Consider the following 21,135-nt stretch of genomic DNA (forward strand, 5'->3'; position numbering starts at 1 on the left):
TGCCTCCTTCTTCCCAGGCTCAGGACTGAGGAGCAGAGGCTCTGCACAAATCGGTCTAGCTCGGGCACGGCTGTGGCGGCATCGGGCCGCGTCGCTGGGGTTGCCCGGGACGGTGTCCTGGCGTGCGCTGGGGGACGAGAGCGACGTGGAGGGGAGCAGAGAATGTGTGGAGGGGCGCAAATAGGAGCGCGGGGAAGACGCGCACGCGGTCCGGGATTGCGAGGTCCCGGGGCGCCGTAGTGCGGAGGGGTCAAGAGGTGCCGGAGCGTGCCGGGGACGCCGGCTGCGAGGGCAGAGGGTTGCCGAGGGGTGGCGGGTGCGGAGTCCCGGAGTGCAGGATGTGGAGATGCCGGGCCGTGAGGTGTGGGATGCCGAGGCGCGCGATGTCGGGGTGCCCCGGCTGGTCCCACCCCTGCGCGGCGCTCCCCGCCCCGCGGCCCCGCTCCCCCGCCCTCCCTGACGTGTGGCGCTGGCAGCCCGGCCGGTTCCGCATTCCCGACCCCTCCCCGCAGCCCAGGGGCCGCTATATAACCGGGGCTGATGCAACCCACCCCGCCGCCTGCCACAGCCTGCGGGAGGCGCGCACCGGGGCGGCGGGCGGTGGCGGGCCGAGGCGCCCCGGCGGCGGCCGGCACCGACATCGGCACCCGGCGGGGCCCGGGGGTCGGGGCAGCGGCGGAGGCGGCGGGGCTGAGCCTGCAGCCCACGCCCGGCCCCTACGGCCGGGCCCCGCGGGCACCCCGGCTGCCCGGTCGCCCTGCACGGTGGGTGTGGGCGCGGGCGGGGGAACGTGCCGGGCGGGCCGGGATTGCGGCAGGGGGCGGGAGGCGGCGCGGGGCTCCGCGGGGGTGGCGGACAGCGGCGCCGGGGGCCGGGGTGGGGGGCGCCCGGAGGAGTATGCCGGCATCCCGCGGCAGCGGGCAGGGTGCCGCTCTCCGGGCGTTCGGGCGCACCGTGGAGATGCGGGGAGACCCTTCACGGGGGTGGACACAGCCGCATGGGCGGCTCAGAGCAGGGCTGCTGCCCCCGCAGCCGGCGACGCGCGGGGGCTGGGGCTGTCTCTGGCTCTGGGGGTGCCTGGCTCTGGGCTGCTGCCGCACTGAGGGGCGGCCGGGGCGGCCTCCCCCCGCTCTCGGGCGCTCGCTGCCTCCGCTTCACCTGCCGGCTGGGCGCGCAGGTGAGGGGCGCGGGCTCACTGCCGCTGCCGGCCCGGGCCGGGCGAGCTGGCTGTCGCCAGCCGTGTCTCCAGCCCGGGAGGCCCGGAAAAGGAAAGGGGACCCTGGAGGTGCCCCCGCCGCGCGGTCCCAAGTCCGCTTTAGCAGTCAGGCGTGGAGTTGAATGGAAGTTGCATTCTTTTGCACGCTCTGCTCCAGGAGGCACTTTTCTTTTTTTCCATGGAAGGGAAATAGGTTTGAGAGCAAATAGGGGGAAAGGGAGAAATACCAGGGGAGCAAGAGCCACATTATGTTTCCATTTCCCTTTAATGAAGGCCCTGTGGAGGTGTATTTGAAAACACAGGGTCTCCTATGCCTTCAAGGAGGGTGAGAACACTGTGCTGGCTGGTTCCAGGGCCATATGCAGCGTATGGTGGCCAATGAAACGGGGCCTGGCTCGTTCTCTTGCTTGTCTTGGCAGCCTGCTCCATGGCTTGCATTACCAGCCCTGGAACACAACCACTGCCAAACTGTGAGTGTGTGTGCCTGTGTGTGTGTTTGGACTCCAAGAGCTCAGCAGAAGCAAATGCTTCTGCAGCTCAGACTAGGATTTTTCAGCTATTTTTGAGGAAATTTGCATTAAAAACTCTGTCTGGAGGCTCTTGATGGAGTCTGCCCTGGGAATTGATTGGTAAAACTTGTGTGAGGGCATCTGTGAATGCCAGTCTTTGGAGTTCAGGTTCTTAGTATGAATCGTCGTGATTTAAAAATGCAAAAACCTGCCCATGTAGAGGGTGAGTGTGTGGGTGCAGGAGCTGCCATCCACACCATTACTGGGTCATGCAGCAGTTGGTTGCCCCTGGTGTTTGGGGAATTAACAAAATCTGCTGAGTTAGTGTGCAGGTTATTGTTTCTGCTTCCTCATTGAGACACCTATGGATGCTTTCCCTGCATCTTCACAGTTAAGTATTTCCCTCCTTACAGGATGGAAAGGTCTCTGTGCTACATTCCTTGCCAAGGAAGAGTAAATACTCCCTCAGACCTCTTGCCTCCTCCTGCCCTGTCCATCTGAGCAGTGTGTCCAACTGCTCAAGCAGCACTGAGCATCTGCTCTGTGGTCACCTTCCCTGTGCTAGTGTTTGCTGCTTCAGCTGCATTGCCTGGGCTGGGTGCTTGGCAGCATGCAATGTCTTGAATGTGAAGCTGTAAGAGGCTCTTTTCACTGCAGTGGCTGTTCGTAGTGGGCCTGGCCCCAAGAGCAAGGGAGGCAGAGCTATAGTGAGGCATGGGACCCCTTGCCAGCATGTGTGTGTCCTGTAGTGCCTGTGCAGCAAGGAGGGGGCACTGCAAACCTGATGCCATCTGTCTTTGGCTGCGTTTCTCAGTTGCTTGGACTGTCCAGAGTATCAATCCAAACATTGCAGGCTATTTTAACATGCAGCCAGAGAGCTGAAGGCACATACGGGCCTCTCAGCTGAGCAGTGCTGTTGCAAACTAGCCAGAGCTGGTCTTTATATGGATTAGAGGTCTTTGTGGATGACCCTGGTATTCAGGGCATAATTTTGAGGAGTTTGTAGGGAAGGTTGGGGCTGTCATCTCTGAGGCCATCCTTGGCCCCTGAGGGCAGAGTTTGTTCTGGAGCAGGATTGTCTTCTTGAAGATTCTAGCCCTGACCACATGTGGTTATGGAAAACCCTGGGTAATTTCAACAAGTCAGAGGTTAGGCTGCAGCTCAGACACTGAGGTTTTCTCAGACCTGGATATTCCTTCCTCCTCAAACCCCTTTGAGCTGCTTCAGGTACGAAAAGGATAGCTTTTTACCTTCCTCCTCTGCACTGCCGTCCAGTGGGTGGTGCAACCTCAAATAATTAATTGCAGTCTTAATAAAACTGTGATAATTAATGGCATTTTTTTTGTAGTTATTGGGATTAACTATTGCAGTAGGTGCTTTGGTAGGTGCTGTACAAAACCCTGCTGTCACAGGTTGTTTGGAAGTCAGTCGCTGCATTGCAGCAGTGGGAGCAGCCAAACGGGAGCTTTTTGCTGCCCTGTGAAGGTATGGAGGAAAATGCTCAGGGAGCAAGGGCTGTGAGCTGACTGCTTTGCTAATGGCAAATGAAGATTATTACTAATGCTGAGGATTGGAGAACCAGTATGCCTCCTTCTCATAAAAGGGACAAGAAGTCAAAGCTTTAGACAGGCAGGTGTGGAGGCCTAATGGTGAGACTCAGTTGGACAAGGGCTGCAAAATGGCATTTCTGCCAAGGAGGTGCTGTCTTCCTTGGGCTGCCCCATGTGCACAGTGTAGGAAGCTTTGAGCTTCCCTGATGCAGAAGAGGAGGGAGGGCAGCAGGGCTCTTTGCATTCCTGTTTTTAGAATGCTTTTCATAGCCCTCTGTCTGTCAACGACTCGGATGTTCCTCCTGCCAGCTAGATGTGCAGGACTGAGCCAGAATGTTCCCACTCATGAAGTAGGTTTAGAATTCTACCTCCTGAGGAACAGTTCTTCATAGCTCCTTCCTCTGTTCAGCATTGTGGCCCCCCACTCACTCTGTGAACTGGGCGTGGGAGGTTACATGTATGGGTGTTCACAAACCCTGCAACTCTTCTCCCACCACATGGGGTTGCCTGTGGGAGGAAAGGAACAGTGAGAATTGCAGCTCTGAGTGGGAAGGCCGCAGATGTATCTTTGGACCTGCAAACCTAGAAGCTGGTTGTAGCTTTCATCCCTCCTGGGATGGAAATGGAGTGTTGAGGTACTACAGTGTCCTGTGTTCTGAGGTGGTGTGCTCCACCTCAGTGCGCTTGATAGGCTGTGCTGTGACCATGCCTTTAACTGGTCTTTTAACAAGGGGGAATTTCTGTGATGCCATAAAACAGTAAGTGACGTTAGGTACTCAGTAAAGAGAGCATGCACGTGTTTATCCCAGTTGATGTCACTGCAGCTTTTCGGTATGCTATAGGTAGTGGGTTCCTTGGCATCAACAGATTCAGCAACTGAATGAATGAATGAATACACCATGGCTGTTGTTAAAGTCCATGTTTACCAGAGCTGCTGCATGGGGATCTGAAAAGACCGGTTACGCCCAAAGGGCTTGTCTGCTGCTGTGTTCTGATGTTTGGCAAATAACTTTGACACTGATCACTGTGGTGCTTGGTACTGGCCCTGCAAGTTACTGCTTTTAACAGTGCAGAGCAGAAGCAGCTAGCCAGAAGATGTTACTATAAGGTACTACTCAAATACATCTAGAGCAGATAGAATTGTGTGGCAGTGGGAGAGTATTGTGTTTTAGACAGCAGAAGAAGGTTCTAATTGCACGTCAAGATACTTGTGGCACTGGGAATATGGGGTAGTTACTTTCTGCCTTCATCTGTCCCCACTGGGGCCTGAACCTCGAAGTAGAAGTGGAAGGTCTGTAGGCTTCAGACCATCAGCACTCTGCAGTCTTCTCAGAAGTGTCCAGATGGAAAAAAGCAAGTGGCTCAGAGCTTCAGAGGAGCAGTGATAGCCAACTGCCCTGTCTTTGTTTAGGAAGTTACATTCTTGGGGCATGAGAAGTTGGGTATGTCAGGAAAGGGCTTTCATATAAATCATCCTCCTGCTTGCAGGAGGAACTAGATAGGTTCAATGTATGACATACAGACTGAAGGAGCTTGATAGCCAGCAGCTAAAAAAAAAAGTTTTAAAATGGCAAGAAAGCCAGAGTAGAATCCAAGGAACTAGAAGTCGGTAGTGCTGCTTCTGATCTCCAAAGCAGAATTATTATTCCCTGTTGGCCAGGAGCTGATGAAAGGCCGGTTACTGTGACTTGGGTGCTCCAAGACAATACAAACAAATGGCAATATTGTGGTAGGTGCTAACACACTGATGAAGAGATCAAAGATTGCTTGTATGGTGGCTTACAGACTTCAGCAGTGTTCTGATGCATGGCAGCTGGCAAGTAATGGCAGGCACCCAGGCTGAGCCTGGTGAGAGAATACCAGGCAAGCATGGCCTTTATTCTGCAGGCAGCGTGGAGAAGGCCTGGTAGGACAGACTATGCCTTACTGCAGTGCTTAAAATGGGCAAAAGAGAAACATGCTGGTAGGTACAGAGTGTCAGAATCTGCTGGCTGGCCATATTAGATGCTAGACTGGCTCTCTTAGCATCAGAAGGGTACTTGGATCAACCATTGTAGATGTCAGCACATGTGAAATAGCTTATGTTGTCAGAAACTGTGATTGTATTATAGGCAGCAAAATTGAAAATAAGGCTGCAAATAGCCCTCACTCTCACCAAGGAAGCTGACACCAGAGATAAGGTCAAGTTAAATTGAAGTGTGACTGCCAGAGCCTGCTTTGGGATGTCATGGTCGTCTCTGCAGGGTGATGCTCTTGATGCAACAGTACCAACTGCATTTGGTTAATAAAGAAACAAACAGTGCCTCTGGATAAGTGGGGATGCTTAGGATGGCAGATAGGAACTGAAGCAGTCTGTTTGCAGGGAATCAAATGTATGATTTCAACACAGGTAGGCATTCCTGTGCCAGTCTTAGTCTGTGGGTAAGAATAGCAGTGACGAGGTGGCAGGAGGGGTGTGAATACAGGCTAGCAACTGGAGTACATGCCCCCAGGGATACTGGGTTATACGAATTATGCCTACGCACGTTAGATTTATGCTGTAACTGCTGTGCAAACATCAACATCTAAAAAAAAAACCCAACAAACCCCAAACAAAGAGTCCCCTGAAAAAGCATCAACCAAATCAGTATAGGAAAAGGAAAAAACCCAACCCATTTAAAAAAAAAAAAAAAAAAGCCCAATAACATGAAGATTAGAACTGCAGGAGAAAGAATAGAAGGGTATGTGGGGACAGTGTCACTGAGGACACTGAGCAACTGTATAGGACAGAAACAAGTTGGTAAAGCTTTTTCCCTCTAGGTTTTGGTTTCCAGAAGATAACAGACTCTGCAATAGGAGAAAAGCTAAGATTAAGTAAGCTAAGAGTGTGCTGCCTCTAAGAAATACTAAAACAACCAATATCGCAGACTGCTGACCATAAGGACATAACTGGGGAACAAAGCACAGGGACACTTGAAACTGGTGGGAAAGATGCAGCAAAACCAAGGTGAGCAAAGAAAGCTGTACTGATGTCAGCTTTTTGGGTATGAGACTGCTGATAAAATAACTGAGTTGACTGAAGTCACAGGAAGAACAGTGCCAAAGCAAGGATGCAAAAGTTGCTGCAATTATCAGGAGGATTTACAGCCATTTCGGCAAGAGGTCAAGTCTTATGTTACAGCATTTTAACCAGAATAAGGGAGTGTAGAGGCAGAGCTAAGGAAATAAAAACTGAATTTTGACTTGTGAAATCCTGTGTTTACCAGATTTTTGCTGCAAAGATAGTTGCTGAGCAGAGCAATGAATGGTATAAGCTACTCATCATTGAACTGAAGTTGTAAGAAAGCCTTCTGTCTCTCCTAATTCACTCTGGAGCATCGTGATGTCATGGCACAAAGTGATGAATAGTGTTGGTGCAGAAGGCAGAGTTATGGTGAATATAAACTCAGGAAGCTGGTGTCATGCTGATCCAATGGTCATATGCAAGACTGCACATTCTCTTTCTTCTTGCTGTGTTACTGTTGGCTTCATTATGTGAAAAAGCATAGCTGATACAATGCGTACGGAGGAATTGTGTGGTTCAAATGTAGGACACCAGAAAACTAGGTTTTAGTGAAGACAAAACATTGCCAAGCTCATGTAAGGAGATGTTGAAAGACCACCTGGAATTGAGGGGAAAAGGCTGTGTTATTAATCAGTTCTGAAAAGAAAAAAATCTGATAAGAATCCCAACTAAAGCACCGTGTTAGAAAGTGAAGGACTACAGAGGTGAGTTGGTTCATGTGCCTTAGAAATAGAAAATGCTGCAAGGGAATATCCAGAAAGTAATTAAGAATTGACAAGGCACCAACTGTATTCACCCCATCCAGCAAGATGTGGCTGTTGAAGAGCTGCAACTTAAAGGTCAAACTCAGATCCTGAACTTTCGAGTTCTGCCCTGCCATGTGAATGTAGTACAAATATGCTGGAGCTATAGGTTGGCATATCCCTGTCTGCCAAGGTAACAGCTTTGGGAGGAAGACCAAAGTATTAAATAGAATTCTATACTCTGGCTTTTTTTTACGTGATCAAAGTACAACTTGGCTCTGGCATTCACCAGAAAAGAATGGGAAAGTATCTGGGACTTGGAATGAAAAGAAAGTTGTGCTTACATTAGGAAGAAGCAAAGGAGTGGAACAAACTTAGGGTTTGTTCAAGTTTGAGTCCCTCCAATCAGCAGGAATGACAGTGGCTGGGGCTGAGGGCCCTCAAGAACTGGGGAGATGATCTGTTACTGCACCCCTGCTCTGCAGAGAGGGGTGGCATCTCTTCTCATTCCTTTTTATTTCCATGGTTATAGCCTTGCTGGGAATGGTGTTACATTCTTCTCCAAGGCCTAACTCAGCTTGACTCTTGGCAGTTCTCAATGTGCTCCTGAGCTTTCTAACCCCTGAGTAAGCTCTCACTTGTAGAAGACACTTCCCCCCTTTCCACCTAGTTCTCAGCTCATCTTAATGTGCAGGTTTATGGTTTTCCAGAAGGCTTCTGGCACTTTGGTTTGATCAGCTTAAAATTTAGTTTATGCTGATGCAGGTGTGATGTGGGCTTTGTCACTGCAGTCTCCAGATCCAGGATAAATTTTTACCGCGTATTGGATACTGGGCCAGCCCCTTCACTCTGACCTGTGTTATGTGTCACACTGGTACAGAGGCTATTTCAAGGCATATTAAGCTACCAGATCAAAGATGCAGAAGAAGGTGTGCTGGCAAAAAGTGTTTTCTCAAATCTTTAGCCACTTGTCCCCAGAGATCTGCCCCAGGCTCAGGAGTGCATGGGGGAGGGTGCTGAGTGGTCAAAGTTGTCCCACAGTCTGAAGAATAGATTTCTCCTTGCTCCTTATTTTGTAAATTGTGGTGACCCTATATTCAGTCTGTCTGAGGACCTGGACTGTCTAGCCTGGGTGGTGTCAACTGCATGCCATGATGAAAGAAAATTAAGCACAGCATTGCCAGCCAGTCAAGGTGGGGTATTGTCCTGCTCTGCTCCACATGTGCGGCCTCACCTTGAGTACTGTGAGCAGTTTTGGGCACCACAGTAGAGAAAAGAGATGAAACCATTAGGGGGCATCCAAAGGAGGGCCATGAGGATGGTGAAGGGCCTGAAGGGGAAACCACATGGGGAGTGGCTGAGGTCACTTGGTCTGGTCAGCCTGGAGAAGGGGAGACTGAGGGGAGACCTCATTGCAGTCTACAGCTGCCTTGGGAGGGGAAGACTCCCCAGTAGTACTCTTGGTACCAGTGTACTCCTGTGACCATTGGCAGGACTCAAGGAAATGGCCTGAAGCTGAGGCAGGGGAGGTTTAGGTTGGATATCAGAAAAAGGTTTTTCCATCCAGAGGGTGGTTGGGCACTGAAACAGGCTCCTCAAGGAAGTGGTCATAGAACTAAGCCTGACAAGAGTTCAGTAAGTGTCTGGACAACAGTCTAAGGCACATGGTGTGACTCTTGGTCTATCCTGTGCAGGGTCAGGAGCTGGACTCGATGAATATGATGAGTCTTCCAACTCAGCATATTCTATGAATAAAAACTAAGTCATCCAAGTCCAGAATGGATTTTAGCATCCAGTGCAGGGCTCAAGTAAATTCCCATCCTGAACCCTGTTAAAGGATGGATCAGGGCCCCAAATCAGTCTGTGAGAAACTTCAAGTGGATGCTCATATACTTTTGCTACTGATCATTTTTCTATTTTTTTTTTTAAAGTTTTGACATAAGCTGTTCAAGCTGGGGCTGGACATCTGTGGGATTGCTGGTGAGGGGTGTGCAGCAGATGGGCTGGACTGTGCTAATGTTGGCAGGTGTCTTCCCCAGTGCCCCAGCATGTCACCTTGGCGAGAGCATCAGGGAAATGGCCAACTCTGCAGTATATACAGCTATCCCAAAATGGTAGACTGAATTTAACTCCATACGGCTCTGTCTTGTGGCAGGGCGTCCTAGGAAGAACCTCTAGATTCACCACCCCTCTGTCATGCCGCCTCATTGACCCAGTGCCTTCTCGCTGGAGAGGGATGATCTCTGAGGACTATGGTAGGGATTTAGCCATGCTCCCTAAATAATTTGTGTTTTCCTATCTGGAGTGCAGACTAAGGGCGTGATGGTGTTTGTTTCTGGAGTAGTGAAGCATCTTAGCAATGCGTAGGCCTGAAAGGAAGGGGGAGGGAGGTAGTGTGCAGCTTCAGAGCCTAGCTGCATTGGGCATCTCTGGACACTTTACAAGATGCTGGTGCAGATTCAGTACAAAATGCCACTGCAGATGTGGAATTATGGTTTTCTAGTTTAGAGATCTCTGTGGAAGAATGAATACTTTGCATCAGTTTAGGTCCTTGCAACCTCAAGGAGTAGTCTTTTCTGAGGCCAAGTATCATTACCAAGTATTTTCTCTTTCTTTTCTGAAACCAGATGGGCAGGAGTCCATTTCATCAGGTAGTATCACGTCTCTTGAGAAGTTACTTGTCTGTCTTCTCTTCAGGCTTTAATGATCTTATGCAGATCACCTCCTCCCTGCCCAGCTTCCTCTCCCCACAGCAGTGCTCCCAGTGCTGCTGAGCACTGGCTTGCTCTCCCCTTCCTGGTTTCCTAAAGGATGACTGGAGCAGAGGGCTTGATTCCTGCTTGCCACCTCATTATGGTTTCTGTCTTGCTGCCTCTGCTTTCCCTGCTCTTTCTCAAGTCTTCTTGGTCGCAGCTCAGCAAACTCTGCCAGGGGACATCTCATGCTGACACCTGGACCTCTTTGTTGGCAGATTAGACTGTATGACAGCTCACAGCTCATTGCAGCATGTAGGTACTCTCTGCTGCAAATCTTTCTGTCTGTCATACCAATACAGGTTGCACAGCACCTGTGCTGGATGCTGTGGAGCTTGCATTAGCCTCCCTGCCCTTGACTAGCCTCTATGCTTGTTTTTCCTTCCCTTCTGCTGCTTATCTCTGGTTCCTTCACATTAGCAAATATATTAAACAATCTCTTGGGTAAAGAGATGTGCCAGCAACTAGAAATCCTTAAGTTTTCTGTTTGTCGTGATTAACCCTGTTCAGCCAGCTCCCACTGACTCCACTTGAGCAGGGTGGCTGGACCAGGCAATCTCCAGAGATCCCTCCCAGCCTCAACTGTTCTGTGATTCTGTGATCCAGGAGTTCTATCTCATATGCAGCTTTACTCAGGTTTTCAGCCTGGTACTGACATAGATTTGTCACCCCAGGATGACAAGTGCTGAGCAGCTGTGGCAGCTGGCTTGGCTATGTGTGTGTGCGTGAGTCTGCATGACTCTGCTGCCTGGGCCAAAAGTCTGTATTGCCTGGTCTCTCAGCACATGAGAGTGGATGCTTTGGAAAGAGCAGGGCAAGAGCATGTTATCCCTCATTTAATGCTCCTCCTTTCTCTGACACTTAGTGCTGCAAGAGCCTCCATGACTTTCCCCAGCTGTTGAATCCTGCCTTGTGACTGGCTCTTGTGGTTGCAGAAAGCTGCACAGTGAGATTCTGGGTCCACTCCTTTAGTCTATTTCTCTCTTGTCATTGCTGGTCCTTATCCCTGCTGTGTTGGTGCCTCCTGCACAGGGGCAGAATGGACTCCTACGATGTGCTGGGACTTCTCTGGATGGGCAGAGCAAGGAGAGCAGTCCACGCACACTGGGACATGTGGTTGAGTTGAGGAAGAGGAGCAAATGGCTGCTGTGTGGACAGAAGTTGACTCTGAATGTTGTAAATAGGTAACTTGTGAGTGTCCTAGGTCAGTTACACAGCAGGGAGGTACCTGCATTGCAGCCAACAACCTTCTGCTCCCATGGCATTTGGACTAATGTAACAGCTCCAGCTCTATGGACTTCCCATTTTAGGTTTAATTTTATTATCTCTTTGCTGCTTGTTCTTCATACTTGTTGGTAACTCCCTTTCTCCTCCCTCTAAGTGACTTGCTGAAGTTTGCCCTGATCCTATTCTCACTTATTTTCTTTCATGATAGAAGAAGACTTTTGAACCTTGCACCATTTCCCTTCCTCTGCAGCCTTTGTTTTCTCATGTCTGTGCTGAGATGTTTGTATAGTGGCAGGTTTTTTTCTTGTAGTTTTATCGGTGGTCTTTGTGTGCTGTGTCCCAGCCCTGACCAGTGGCTAAGCCTGGCCAGAAGAAATCCAGCCTAGGGCATATTATGGTTCTCTTTGTGCCGTTTTCTTCTTGTACTAATAATCCACACATTAGTTAATCAAAACACAGTTAAAAGCAAACCTTGATCTGCTGTACTCAGAGAAAGATGTCCATGGGATCACATCACTGTCATTGCAGCCAGCTCCTGTTCTTCTGGTGCTTTGCCTCTCAGGTCTTTTCCCTTCCTGATCTACAGCACAGTAGCCTATTCTTCCTGGCAGGATTCATATATTTTGGGTTCTGTCATACAGATTCTGCTTATTTCTCTGCCTTTGCCCTTCCTGGGGGAAAATGTCCGCCTTCCTTGATTCATACGCCTGTAGGTAATGGGACTGTAACATGGGTTTGTCTTGTGCTGCGTCATGAGGCCCTGTAGCTGGGTTGTAATGGGATGTCTCTGTCCCCCTCCAGCCTAGGAAGCTGTTTCCCCTGCTATGATGCCAGGGCAGATCCCCGACCCGTCGCTGACGGCTGGCGCGCTGCCCGGGCTCGGCCCCCTGACGGGACTGCCTGGCACAGCGCTGACCGCCGAGGAGCTGAAGTGCGCCGACATCCGCAACATCGGGGCCATGATCTCGCCACTCCAGTTCCTGGAGGTGAAGCTTGGGAAGAGACCCCAGCCTGTCAAAAGTGAGGTGAGTGTTGGGGACTGCTGGCTGCAGGTGGCCCTGCAGGGCTGTTGTCTGCACTTGCCTGGGTTTCCCTCCTGCCCGTGCTTGGCTGTTGTAGTAGGGTGGTGAGCAGCGTTTTTTATAGGCTTCTCTTTGGTGCTGTGTGTGCGTGTTGGCAGCTGCTCCACTAGCTGCCTCTTCTCCCTGCCTGATTTTCTGTCCCTGCCTGGCAGTGGGAGCCTCAGTGTCCCAGACCTGACTGGTCCAGTGCAGCAATTGGCAGCCATCTGAACTCACACCCTGCATGTGCAGTGGGGTCTGGTGCAACCAACATGTCCCTAGGTGGGGCATGCGCCCAGAGTAGAAGTCACACAACCTGTTACCTGTGTCAACAAACCCTTGGTGCTTCTGGTGTTGGTGTTGCCCCTCCAGCGGGGATGGGGTGTGTGGACAGGCGGTGTGGAGCAGTGACTCAGCCTGTGCTGCAGGTGCTGCTGGCTGGGAGCTGCCCCTGCCCCATTGCTTGGGGTGGGCCCTGGCTTCACCTTGAGTTTTCTGGGATGGGGACGGTGAGTAGTTCCTGCTTTGTACCACAGGCTGCCATGTCAGAACCAGACTGAAGGGACCAGGGAGATGCTTGGACAGTGTTTTCCTTATATTGTTGTCCCATGTGTTGGTTGTCCAGTCTTTGACTCTGTCTGAACTCGTGGTGACTGTTTACATCTCCTACTGCCTGCAGATGGAGCTGGGAACCCACCTTTTCAGAGGTCTTGCATTGGTGAGAGTGCTGGCTGCTCTTAGAAGGTCCAATAAACAGCCTTCTGAATAGAGCATTTGCTCTGGTTGAAGTTACCTCAGATGATGGCATATGAGGAGGGGGTGATGTGTGCTCTCTGGAAGCATGAGCAAGGAGGTGCTAGATGATGTGAAAAGCTGCCTGTGATGAGCTGTGAGCTGAAAGGACTAAGATAGAGTTCCAGGCAGCAAACTGCTCTCCAAATGGTACTGACACTTGATTTAGCTCAACTTTTTGGCAGAAGCTCAGCAGTAGCCAGGCCCACCTGTGCAGAGCATCCCTGTTCTTTCCCCCCAGCTATTTGGGGTGGATTCCTGTGGGTAGAACTGGTATGATGTCATCCACCTGATCACCTTGCACAGGAGCTCTGTGCCCAAGAGAGGGTCCAGTCAGCTTGTGCAGCCTGGAGGTTGCCTGGGAGGGTCTGGGCAGTTCTGCAGTGGGAAGAGCTGAGGCTAGGATACTGTGGGAGGCCGTCATAAGGCCCTGAGGGATGCTAATGGCTTTCATTCCTCTATGGGCAAAGCAGTCACAGATTTGCAGCTGAAGCCAAATTTTCTTCCAAGCCCTTGGCCTGGGTATTAATGCAGCAAATGGTCTGCAGTGTCTGCCTTGCTTCATGGGATGGGGAAGAAAGAGGGGGTAACTGTGGCTATGCTGTCTTCCCGGGTCCAGCTCCTTTCCTGGGGCATCTTGGGCGCCTCTGAGCTGACCCTGCAAGTGCTGTTCTTGTTTTTTGTGGGCATGGGTATGTGATGTCACTGGCATCTGTGTAACAGGGACAGGGCAGTTCTGCCCCACAGCAGATACTGGAATTGCTGAGTTTCCTCTGAGCCAGCTGTTGAGGCACCATGTGGAGGAAAGATTAGAGAAAACCCTCTGACAACCCTTGCACAGCTACCTTCCATGCAGCTGGTTCTTCCCCTGCATGGCCTGTGAAGCTGAGGACTTGAAGACAGCAAATGGAGCTGCCTTTGGCAAGGCTTTGCAGCAAAAGCCTGAGGGAGCTGAAGCAGTAGCTGCTTATCCCATGAGTAGCCAAGAAGCTGCCCACGCATAGTTTTGCAAGGCAGCCTGCAGCTGCTTTCCTCTTGCAGGGCGCTGGAGCCCAGTAATGCCAGCGTGCCACTCTGTGGTGCCTGGGAGGACAGGCTGCTTGCCCTGAGCCTGGGCAAGGCAGCTCTCTCTGCTCTGCTGGGGGCACCAGCATCTCCTGACATTGGGGTGTTTGTGCCTGGGGGCACACACAAAACCCACCCAGTGGGTGTTGGGTGCTGGCTTCTCTGCAGAGTGATGGACAGCCCCACTGGGAAAGCTGCTCTCCTCTTGGGCAGGTATAGACAGATGCTGCTGGGCTCCTCCACCACTGAATCCCACCTGGGGTGCTCCCTCTGGGACTGAGCCCTGCCCCTCGGGCAGATCACCTCAGTCTCTGAGGCTGCTGACTGAAGCTGTTCAGGTGGCATTCCCAGACCTTCTGCCCGCAGGGGTCCCCTGGAGGTGAACTGCTGGGATATGCTGTTGGGTGATATATCATCAGTGCCCCCTGTGCCTCTGAAGAGCGTCCTAACCCTCAGCACCAGGGCCATGGCACCATTTTGAACTGAAATCAAGCAGAAGCATATGGGGAAAACCTGCTTTCTTGAAGAAGAGAACTTCTCTGCTCTGAGAATTTTTGAATTCCTCATGCCTGGAAGTGTTCAAGATCAGGCTGGACAGGGCTTTCAGCAACTGCTCTACTGGAAGGTGTCCCTGCCTGAGGCAGGGGGGTTGGAACTAAGTGCTCTTTAAGATCTCTTCCAAACCTTTCTATATTTCTATGAAGCTACAGAAGCTGTGGTCAAAAAGCAGAGCCGAGAATTCAAACTGCTTCTGTGTGTGTTGAGCCACCTTCCTTGGGCATCTGTTCATCTGCCATCTAAAGGACACACACCTTTCCTGGGCCCTCTGTGGGGTGGAGGCAGGGTCGGAGACAGGTCATTTATTCTGTAATTCTAGTTGAATGGACCAACAGGGCATGGAAATGCCAGGCAGTTCCCAGGGCTGGTGCAGTTGCTGGTTGCTCTTCCAGTTGCTGTTATGCCCCAAGATGTACTTTTGAAGCCAAGTTTGGGGGTGTTTTTTGAACTTTGGAGCTGTGAGCACATGTTACCTCTGCATCCTCCTAGTAATCCTTGAACTAAAAGGTCAAGAAGCTGTCTTAGGGGTACATGAGTAGCTGGTAAATGTGCAGAGGGGAATTGCATCTACCCTGATGCCCACCTCCTCTTAATTTCTGTCAGGAAACTTTGTAAGACCTGGCAGCGGTGTGTAGAGTTAGTGCCTTCCAGATTACTTCTGCTAACCTGTCACATCTAAGTTATGTGGGTGTTGTGTGAGCTGTCCATTTCTGACTGGACTTGGGGGTGTCAGTGCAGTTCCCATCCTAGTTCTCCCAAGTGTGGTACATTGGTGCCCCATAACACTGCCTTGGCAAAGGGATGGTGGCAGCCTGGCATTGTGGATGTCTGCATAGCTTGTGCTGGCTTTGCTTAATATTTTAGCACCAGCTAAAATAGAAACTTTGGTATAATGCTTGCAAAACAAGGTAGAAAAGATACAAACCCATTAGTGCTATAAAGCTCGGACATTGCCTTCTATAGCATGTTGTGTATTGGACGTGCAGCTTACTTAAGCTGCCCCTTTACCCTACCTTTGCTGAGTCCACATTTCATCCAGTCCTTGTGCATCACACTGGGATATTTTGATTAATGAGTTTTGTACTTGGTGACTGTTAGCAGTGTGCACAGTCTACTGTGGATGATGGCAACTGCAGGCTTCATTACCATTGGGCACTACTGGTGTGTCTACATGTGGGGTGATCTTGTGGGCACTGGGTATCAGTCAATAGCAATGAAGCAGTTCAGTCTGACACCTCAAATTTCAGAGACCCAGGCCAAATGTGGATGAAGGCACTGGGGACCTTTTCTTCTCTATTCATGTTACAAAGTATAACCTGACTTCACAGGGCTTTCCAGCACTGAGATTTTTCATGAAGGAGCTAGTTTGGGTTCTTGGATGTAGGCATGTCATAGGCCGTTTATACAGGCTATGCAGCATGTATCCATAAATACTTTGATTATGGGTTTCTAATTCATAGGGCTTATTGGCCTGGCCTGTGTGGCTTGAATCAAAGAGCACAGAGAACTGAGTCATGGTGAACAGTGCAGGTACTGCTGTGTTCTGCCTCCTTACAGGGGGTGCAGGACTTGTCCCCACCTTACTGTGGTGGCCCTGTGACTCAGACAGTGCTGAAGCTGCAGCAGACAGTCCCAGGTATTGGAATGGGGCAGGCCCAGCTGGAGTGTCTTCCGGGTTTTTCTGCCTCTTGTCCTTGGCTCTGTGTGTGATGCTTTCAATGTCTGTGCTTACAGAGCTGAGCCTGTAGATGTCTGTGTGACAAACTGCCTATGTTTCTGGGAGTGGACTCTATTCTCCATCTGTTCCCTCTCTCAGGGAAGGAGCAGCCCTGTGAAGGGTTGTCTGTCCCCTGCCAGCCATGGCCTCAGCTGTAGGTACAGGTCTCCTTCTCTGTGTTCCCACAAAGTGGAGATAGTGGCTGTAGCAGTGGCACACTTAGTTCCAGTGAGGATTGTCATGTTGCTGGTGGCCCATGACCAGGGGCTGCTGCATGTCCACCCCTACCTCCTGCCCCAACCCACACCTGCTGGCTCTGATCTGGGTTTCTCTGTCTTCTTGTAGCTGGATGAGGAAGAAGAGAGGAGGAAAAGGCGCCGGGAGAAAAACAAAGTAGCAGCAGCACGATGTCGTAACAAGAAGAAGGAGAGGACGGAGTTCCTGCAGCGGGTGGGTGCCCCAGTCTGTCCCAGGGCACAGCAGGGACCTCCCTCGAACAGTGCTCCAGCTGCACGCAACACTGCCTCCTGAACTGCCCCTCTGCCACCCCTTGTTCCAGTGCCTTTATCTGGGAAAATACAGCCCCTGCTTTCATGAGGCTGTGAAGGTGGTGGCCATATATGTGCCCAGGCAGAGCTTACTCGTGGTACCAGGGCTGGAGGTTGGCTCTGGGCTTGCGCTGAGAGAGGAGTGATAACGTCTCTGCCTCAGTGCTGGAGCAGGAATGCCCATAAGAGTGTGGCACAGGACAGGGACTGGCAGTGTGCTGTCCCCTTGACTCAAGTCCCAAAGATTTTCCCACTCAGAGGCCAGATGCCCACTCCACCTCTAACCCCAAGATAGAAAAACTGTCACGCCTCCTTGCTGTTTTTCTGCAAAGAGTGGTGAGACATAAGCAGATGACATAGCATGAGACAAGGAGTCATTTCACAAGGGCAGGCCTTTAGATATTGGCTGGGTGAAAACTTAAACATGGGTTTGTTCCCAGACATCTTACTAGGCCACAGAATGCAGCCAGGCAGAGGTTCTGCTGGGGTGTGGCAGAGACCTGCCCCAGGTGGTGGCTCTGTATTTCTGTGTGATGGCACTAAGTAGCAGAAGGCAGCAGGGCTGGGGATGAACTGCCTGGAGAGATGTGATGCCGTGGCAGGTCTTCAGTCTGCTGCCCTGCTGGAGGGGCTGAGGGATAGCACTGAGCAGAGGTGGCATGTTGGCCAAATTGTTTCTTGTATCTTGTCCTGCTAGATAAAGTCACATGCGGTTGTGTTCCTGTCCTGCTAGGAGTCTGAACGTCTAGAGCTCATGAATGCTGAGCTGAAGGCCCAGATAGAAGAGCTGAAACAGGAGAGGCAACAGCTCATCCTGATGCTGAACCGGCACCGTCCCACCTGCATCGTGCGGACAGACAGCATCAAGACGCCTGAGAGTGAAGCCAACCCACTGCTGGAGCAGCTAGAGAAGAAGTGAAGGTGGCACAGGGCCAGGAGGAGGAGACAGTGGCACAGGGTCTTCCAGGGTCTCTCATGTATGTACTGTATGAAGAACTCTGCGCCCAGGCCTGGTGCAGCCAGGACCCAGTGGGCTTCCTTGGGAACTATGGACCAAACATGGGAACAAAGAAGATCAGGAACCTGCCAACCATGTACTCTGAGGCTGAACCTGGGAGCAGGGCTGGTGGTGCCAGTGAGGGTGACCTCCCTGTGATACCTCATCACAGCCCTTCAGCCTGCTCTCAGCCCTGGGACACCCACAAAGCCACAGCGTGTCCTGCAAGGACCACGCAGCCCGTGGGTAGCAGGGGCTGCAGGCTGAGGAGTGGCAGCTGTGCAGTGCCCACCAGCACCCTGCCCAGAGGCTGCCACTGCTCCTGGTGCACGCTCCGGAGGGAAACGCAAACCCAAGAACCACAAACACTTGATGCAGCCCCATCTGGTGGGCAGGCCTGTCAGGGCTCGGTGGCGCAGGCGCCCCCCACAAGCACACTCAGTATAATGTTTACAGCCCAGCTGTCCGTGTCGGCCGTGCTTTTGAATGCACATTTTTACACTTTTTTAAAGTATTTTTTACAAAGTTTTTATACAGTGATCTCTATATGGATTTATATAATCACTAGATGTGATCCCATAGAAATGTATGTTATAATGGTCTGTTTGTTACAAACACATATGCCACAGTTATCTCCATTGTGTTACTTGTCCGGTAGCATCCAGCTCCTTTCCTGGCATGCTGGGAAGGGGGTCCTAGCTGCCCTCTGCAGTGGTGTCGCTACCCTCTCCATCCATGTATGTCCTTCATAATACTCAGTTCTGTATCTCTCAGTAAATGTTACCTTTGCGTATGCTGTCCTCCTGTAGCTTTGTTTGGGTCAGCACTGTGGCAGCATCTGCCAGGGCTGAACAGGGCAGGTGTGTTCCTGGCTGAGTGGTGCAGTGGAGCAGATCCCAGAGCTGGTTTTGGTGGTGGTGTTAGCAGCTGTGGGCCAGGAGAATTCACCCTAGAAAGCTGGGAATCTTGGAGGCCACTCTGACTATTGTCAAGCAAGAAGTAGCTCAATGCTGCACCAAAGAGGATAGGCAGGCATGGCTTGCCACTTGGAAAGGCAGAGGGAGATCTTAACTGGTCATCCATAGTGTCATCCTTAACTGGTCCTTTGTATTTCAGTCCCAAATACAGCATTTGAACTCATTTCAGGGGTGAGAAAGAGACAGGGGAGCTATCATGATGTCCTTGTGCTGGTGATCCCTTTATGTGCCTTTGTGCTTCCTTCTGCCCAGACTGTGGAGTTCATGGCTCAGATCTGACCCATTCCTCAGCTACTGTCAGGAGCCAATCTTCATTCTTTCAAAAATGTGATAACTCTGCTGAAAGATGCAGAGCATGTGCTGGGCCTCCATATCTTTTCTCTTATTTCCCTCTGCAAAGTGTGCATGGTAATAAATTTCCTCTTTGGTGGTCAGCAGGAGCTCCCTATGGATACCAGATGATCTAGGCATCTTGTCCACAGGCATCTTGTACTTTTTGCTCACCTGGAGAACCTGTGTGCTCATCTCTACTCAGGAGGCCTCTCCCTCACCTGCTGAGCAGCTTCCAGCAGCACGGGCAGTGCTGTGAGTGCAGGCAATGGTCTTTCTCTGGCAAATAGCCACATTACAGTAAAAAATTTCTTCTATGAAAACAGCTGGCTTGGAAGAGAAATAAAAGGTGCCCTTTGAAACCCAGCATGATAGAAGCAGCTACTTTTGCTAGCTAGCAGAAGAGAGATGTATCTACATCAGTTTAATGCTCAGCTATTCCAGCCAAGGCTTGGACAGGAGCTGAATCCTAGCAATGCCCAGGGGTTGGAATGAGATTATCTACAAGGTCCTTCCTAACCCAATCCACTCCCTGATTCTGTCACTCAAACAGCCTTCTGCTGTATTCCAGTCAGTACCAAGGCATTTGGCACTCAAAGTTTAGGGGATTTCTTTTTCAGGTGACTTGGTTGGGCTGTAACACAATAAAGTTAAAGCAGAGGGTTTGGGCCTCTTCTTCTTTATGCCACAGCCTGTGACTGTTAAATGGAAAAGGTTCCATCTCTGTGCAGTGTGCTATACTGCAAATCCCTCCTCGTTCCTGTAGGAAACAGGCTAATGATGTTCTTGACTCGGGTAGCATTTGCCCTCTCAAAACTCGGCTCCCACCTTCTAAGAATTAAAAATTTTGCTACAGGACGGATAGTTCACTGGGCAGGCTTGTGCATTACAGTGACATCTCCTGGGTGTGGGCAGGAGCAGAGGGCACAGGCTGGGCACAGCCTGTGTTGCTGCATGCCAGAACATGCTCCCAAACCTAAAATGCAATGTTTCTACCTGTGGCAGCACCCTTGCACTTGGATCCACTTCATGCATAGACAGGTAGTGTGGGCTTGCTTGGAAATGTCAACTGATGCTTCTCAAAGGCCAGGAAGCCACCTCCTGGCCATACCGCACCGCCCCATCCTGTGTTTGGTGCAATGTGGGCCACTACTGGAGCAGAGCTGAAGGGATCTCATACTTCTGGGACAGGGCTTGGTGCCGGTGGTGCTGGAGCGGTAGCCTGGTAGGTGTGGGCTGTTGCCAGCCCCACGTCCCCACTCCAGCCTGCCGTCGGGCTGCATCCCTCATCCTGGTGGGCGCGTACACACACGTGCACATGGATCCCTCCCGTGGATGGCTGTAGCTGGTTGTAGAGCCGCGGTTGCTGGTCCCGGGCGCAGGAGCCCTGAGCACGGCAGTCGCTGCTGGCACACGGCTCTAGTCTCGCTCTCTGGCAGCTCCAGCCTGAGGGCTCTCCCGTGCTCACCCAAACCCGCATACGAGGCGTCTGGAGACAGGCGCGCAGGAGCCCGTCGGCGGGCGGGATGCGGCCGTGCCCGGGCACCGGGCAGGTGCGGCCGCTGCCTCTCCCTGAGCCCCCCGTGCCGGCCGCTCTCGTGGCCTCGCTCCTCACACCGCCCGCGGCCGCTGCCGCCCCCGACCCCGCCGCTCCCCGGGTCGGCAGAGCCGCCGTGCGCTCGGCGGGGCGGGCGGGGGCGGCGGGAGCCGGGGTCGCCGGCAGGAGGCGCCGCGGGAGCGGCCGGGCCGGGCCGTGCGGCCGGACGGGGCCGGCGCCGCTCCCGCTCGGTCACGGGCCGGTGCGGGGCCCGGAGCGCCCGCCCTGCCCCGCGGCTCGGGAGTGCCCCGAGCACTGACCGCCCCCGGCCCGGCGGGCAGCGCTCAGAGCGGGCCCGGAGCTACGGGCAGGGGGCTGGAGCACCTCTCCTATGAGAAAAGGCAGCGAGAGCTGGGGCTGTTCAGGCGGGAGAAGAAGAGGCTCTGGGGAGACCTCAGAGCATCTTTCCAGTACCTAAACGTCTCTTAAGGATGCTCTAAAGGGTAAGCTGG

The 21,135-nt window shown here is 52.0% G+C and overlaps 1 protein-coding gene across 2 annotated transcripts in view; it reads left to right on the forward strand.

The window, feature by feature from the left end:
• Positions 1-19,746, forward strand: part of JDP2 (Jun dimerization protein 2) — a 20,636-nt gene extending 890 nt beyond the window's left edge. Inside the window, exons 1-4 of one of the 2 annotated variants that reach the window (XM_066188521.1) lie at positions 581-764; positions 11,843-12,066; positions 16,580-16,684; positions 17,516-19,746. In XM_066188521.1, the coding sequence (XP_066044618.1) occupies positions 11,866-12,066; positions 16,580-16,684; positions 17,516-17,701 (492 nt within the window). In that variant the 5' untranslated portion in view covers positions 581-764; positions 11,843-11,865 and the 3' untranslated portion in view covers positions 17,702-19,746. Of the gene's footprint in view, positions 1-580; positions 765-11,842; positions 12,067-16,579; positions 16,685-17,515 lie in introns of those variants that run through there. The other variant, XM_066188522.1, reaches the window with a different exon arrangement.
• Positions 19,747-21,135: the final 1,389 nt, after the last annotated feature.

The sequence above is a fragment of the Chamaea fasciata genome, unplaced genomic scaffold (genome assembly GCF_029207755.1).
Source record: "Chamaea fasciata isolate MVZ Bird 193981 ecotype frontalis unplaced genomic scaffold, bChaFas1.0.hap1 SCAF_7, whole genome shotgun sequence".
NCBI lineage: Eukaryota > Metazoa > Chordata > Aves > Passeriformes > Sylviidae > Chamaea > Chamaea fasciata.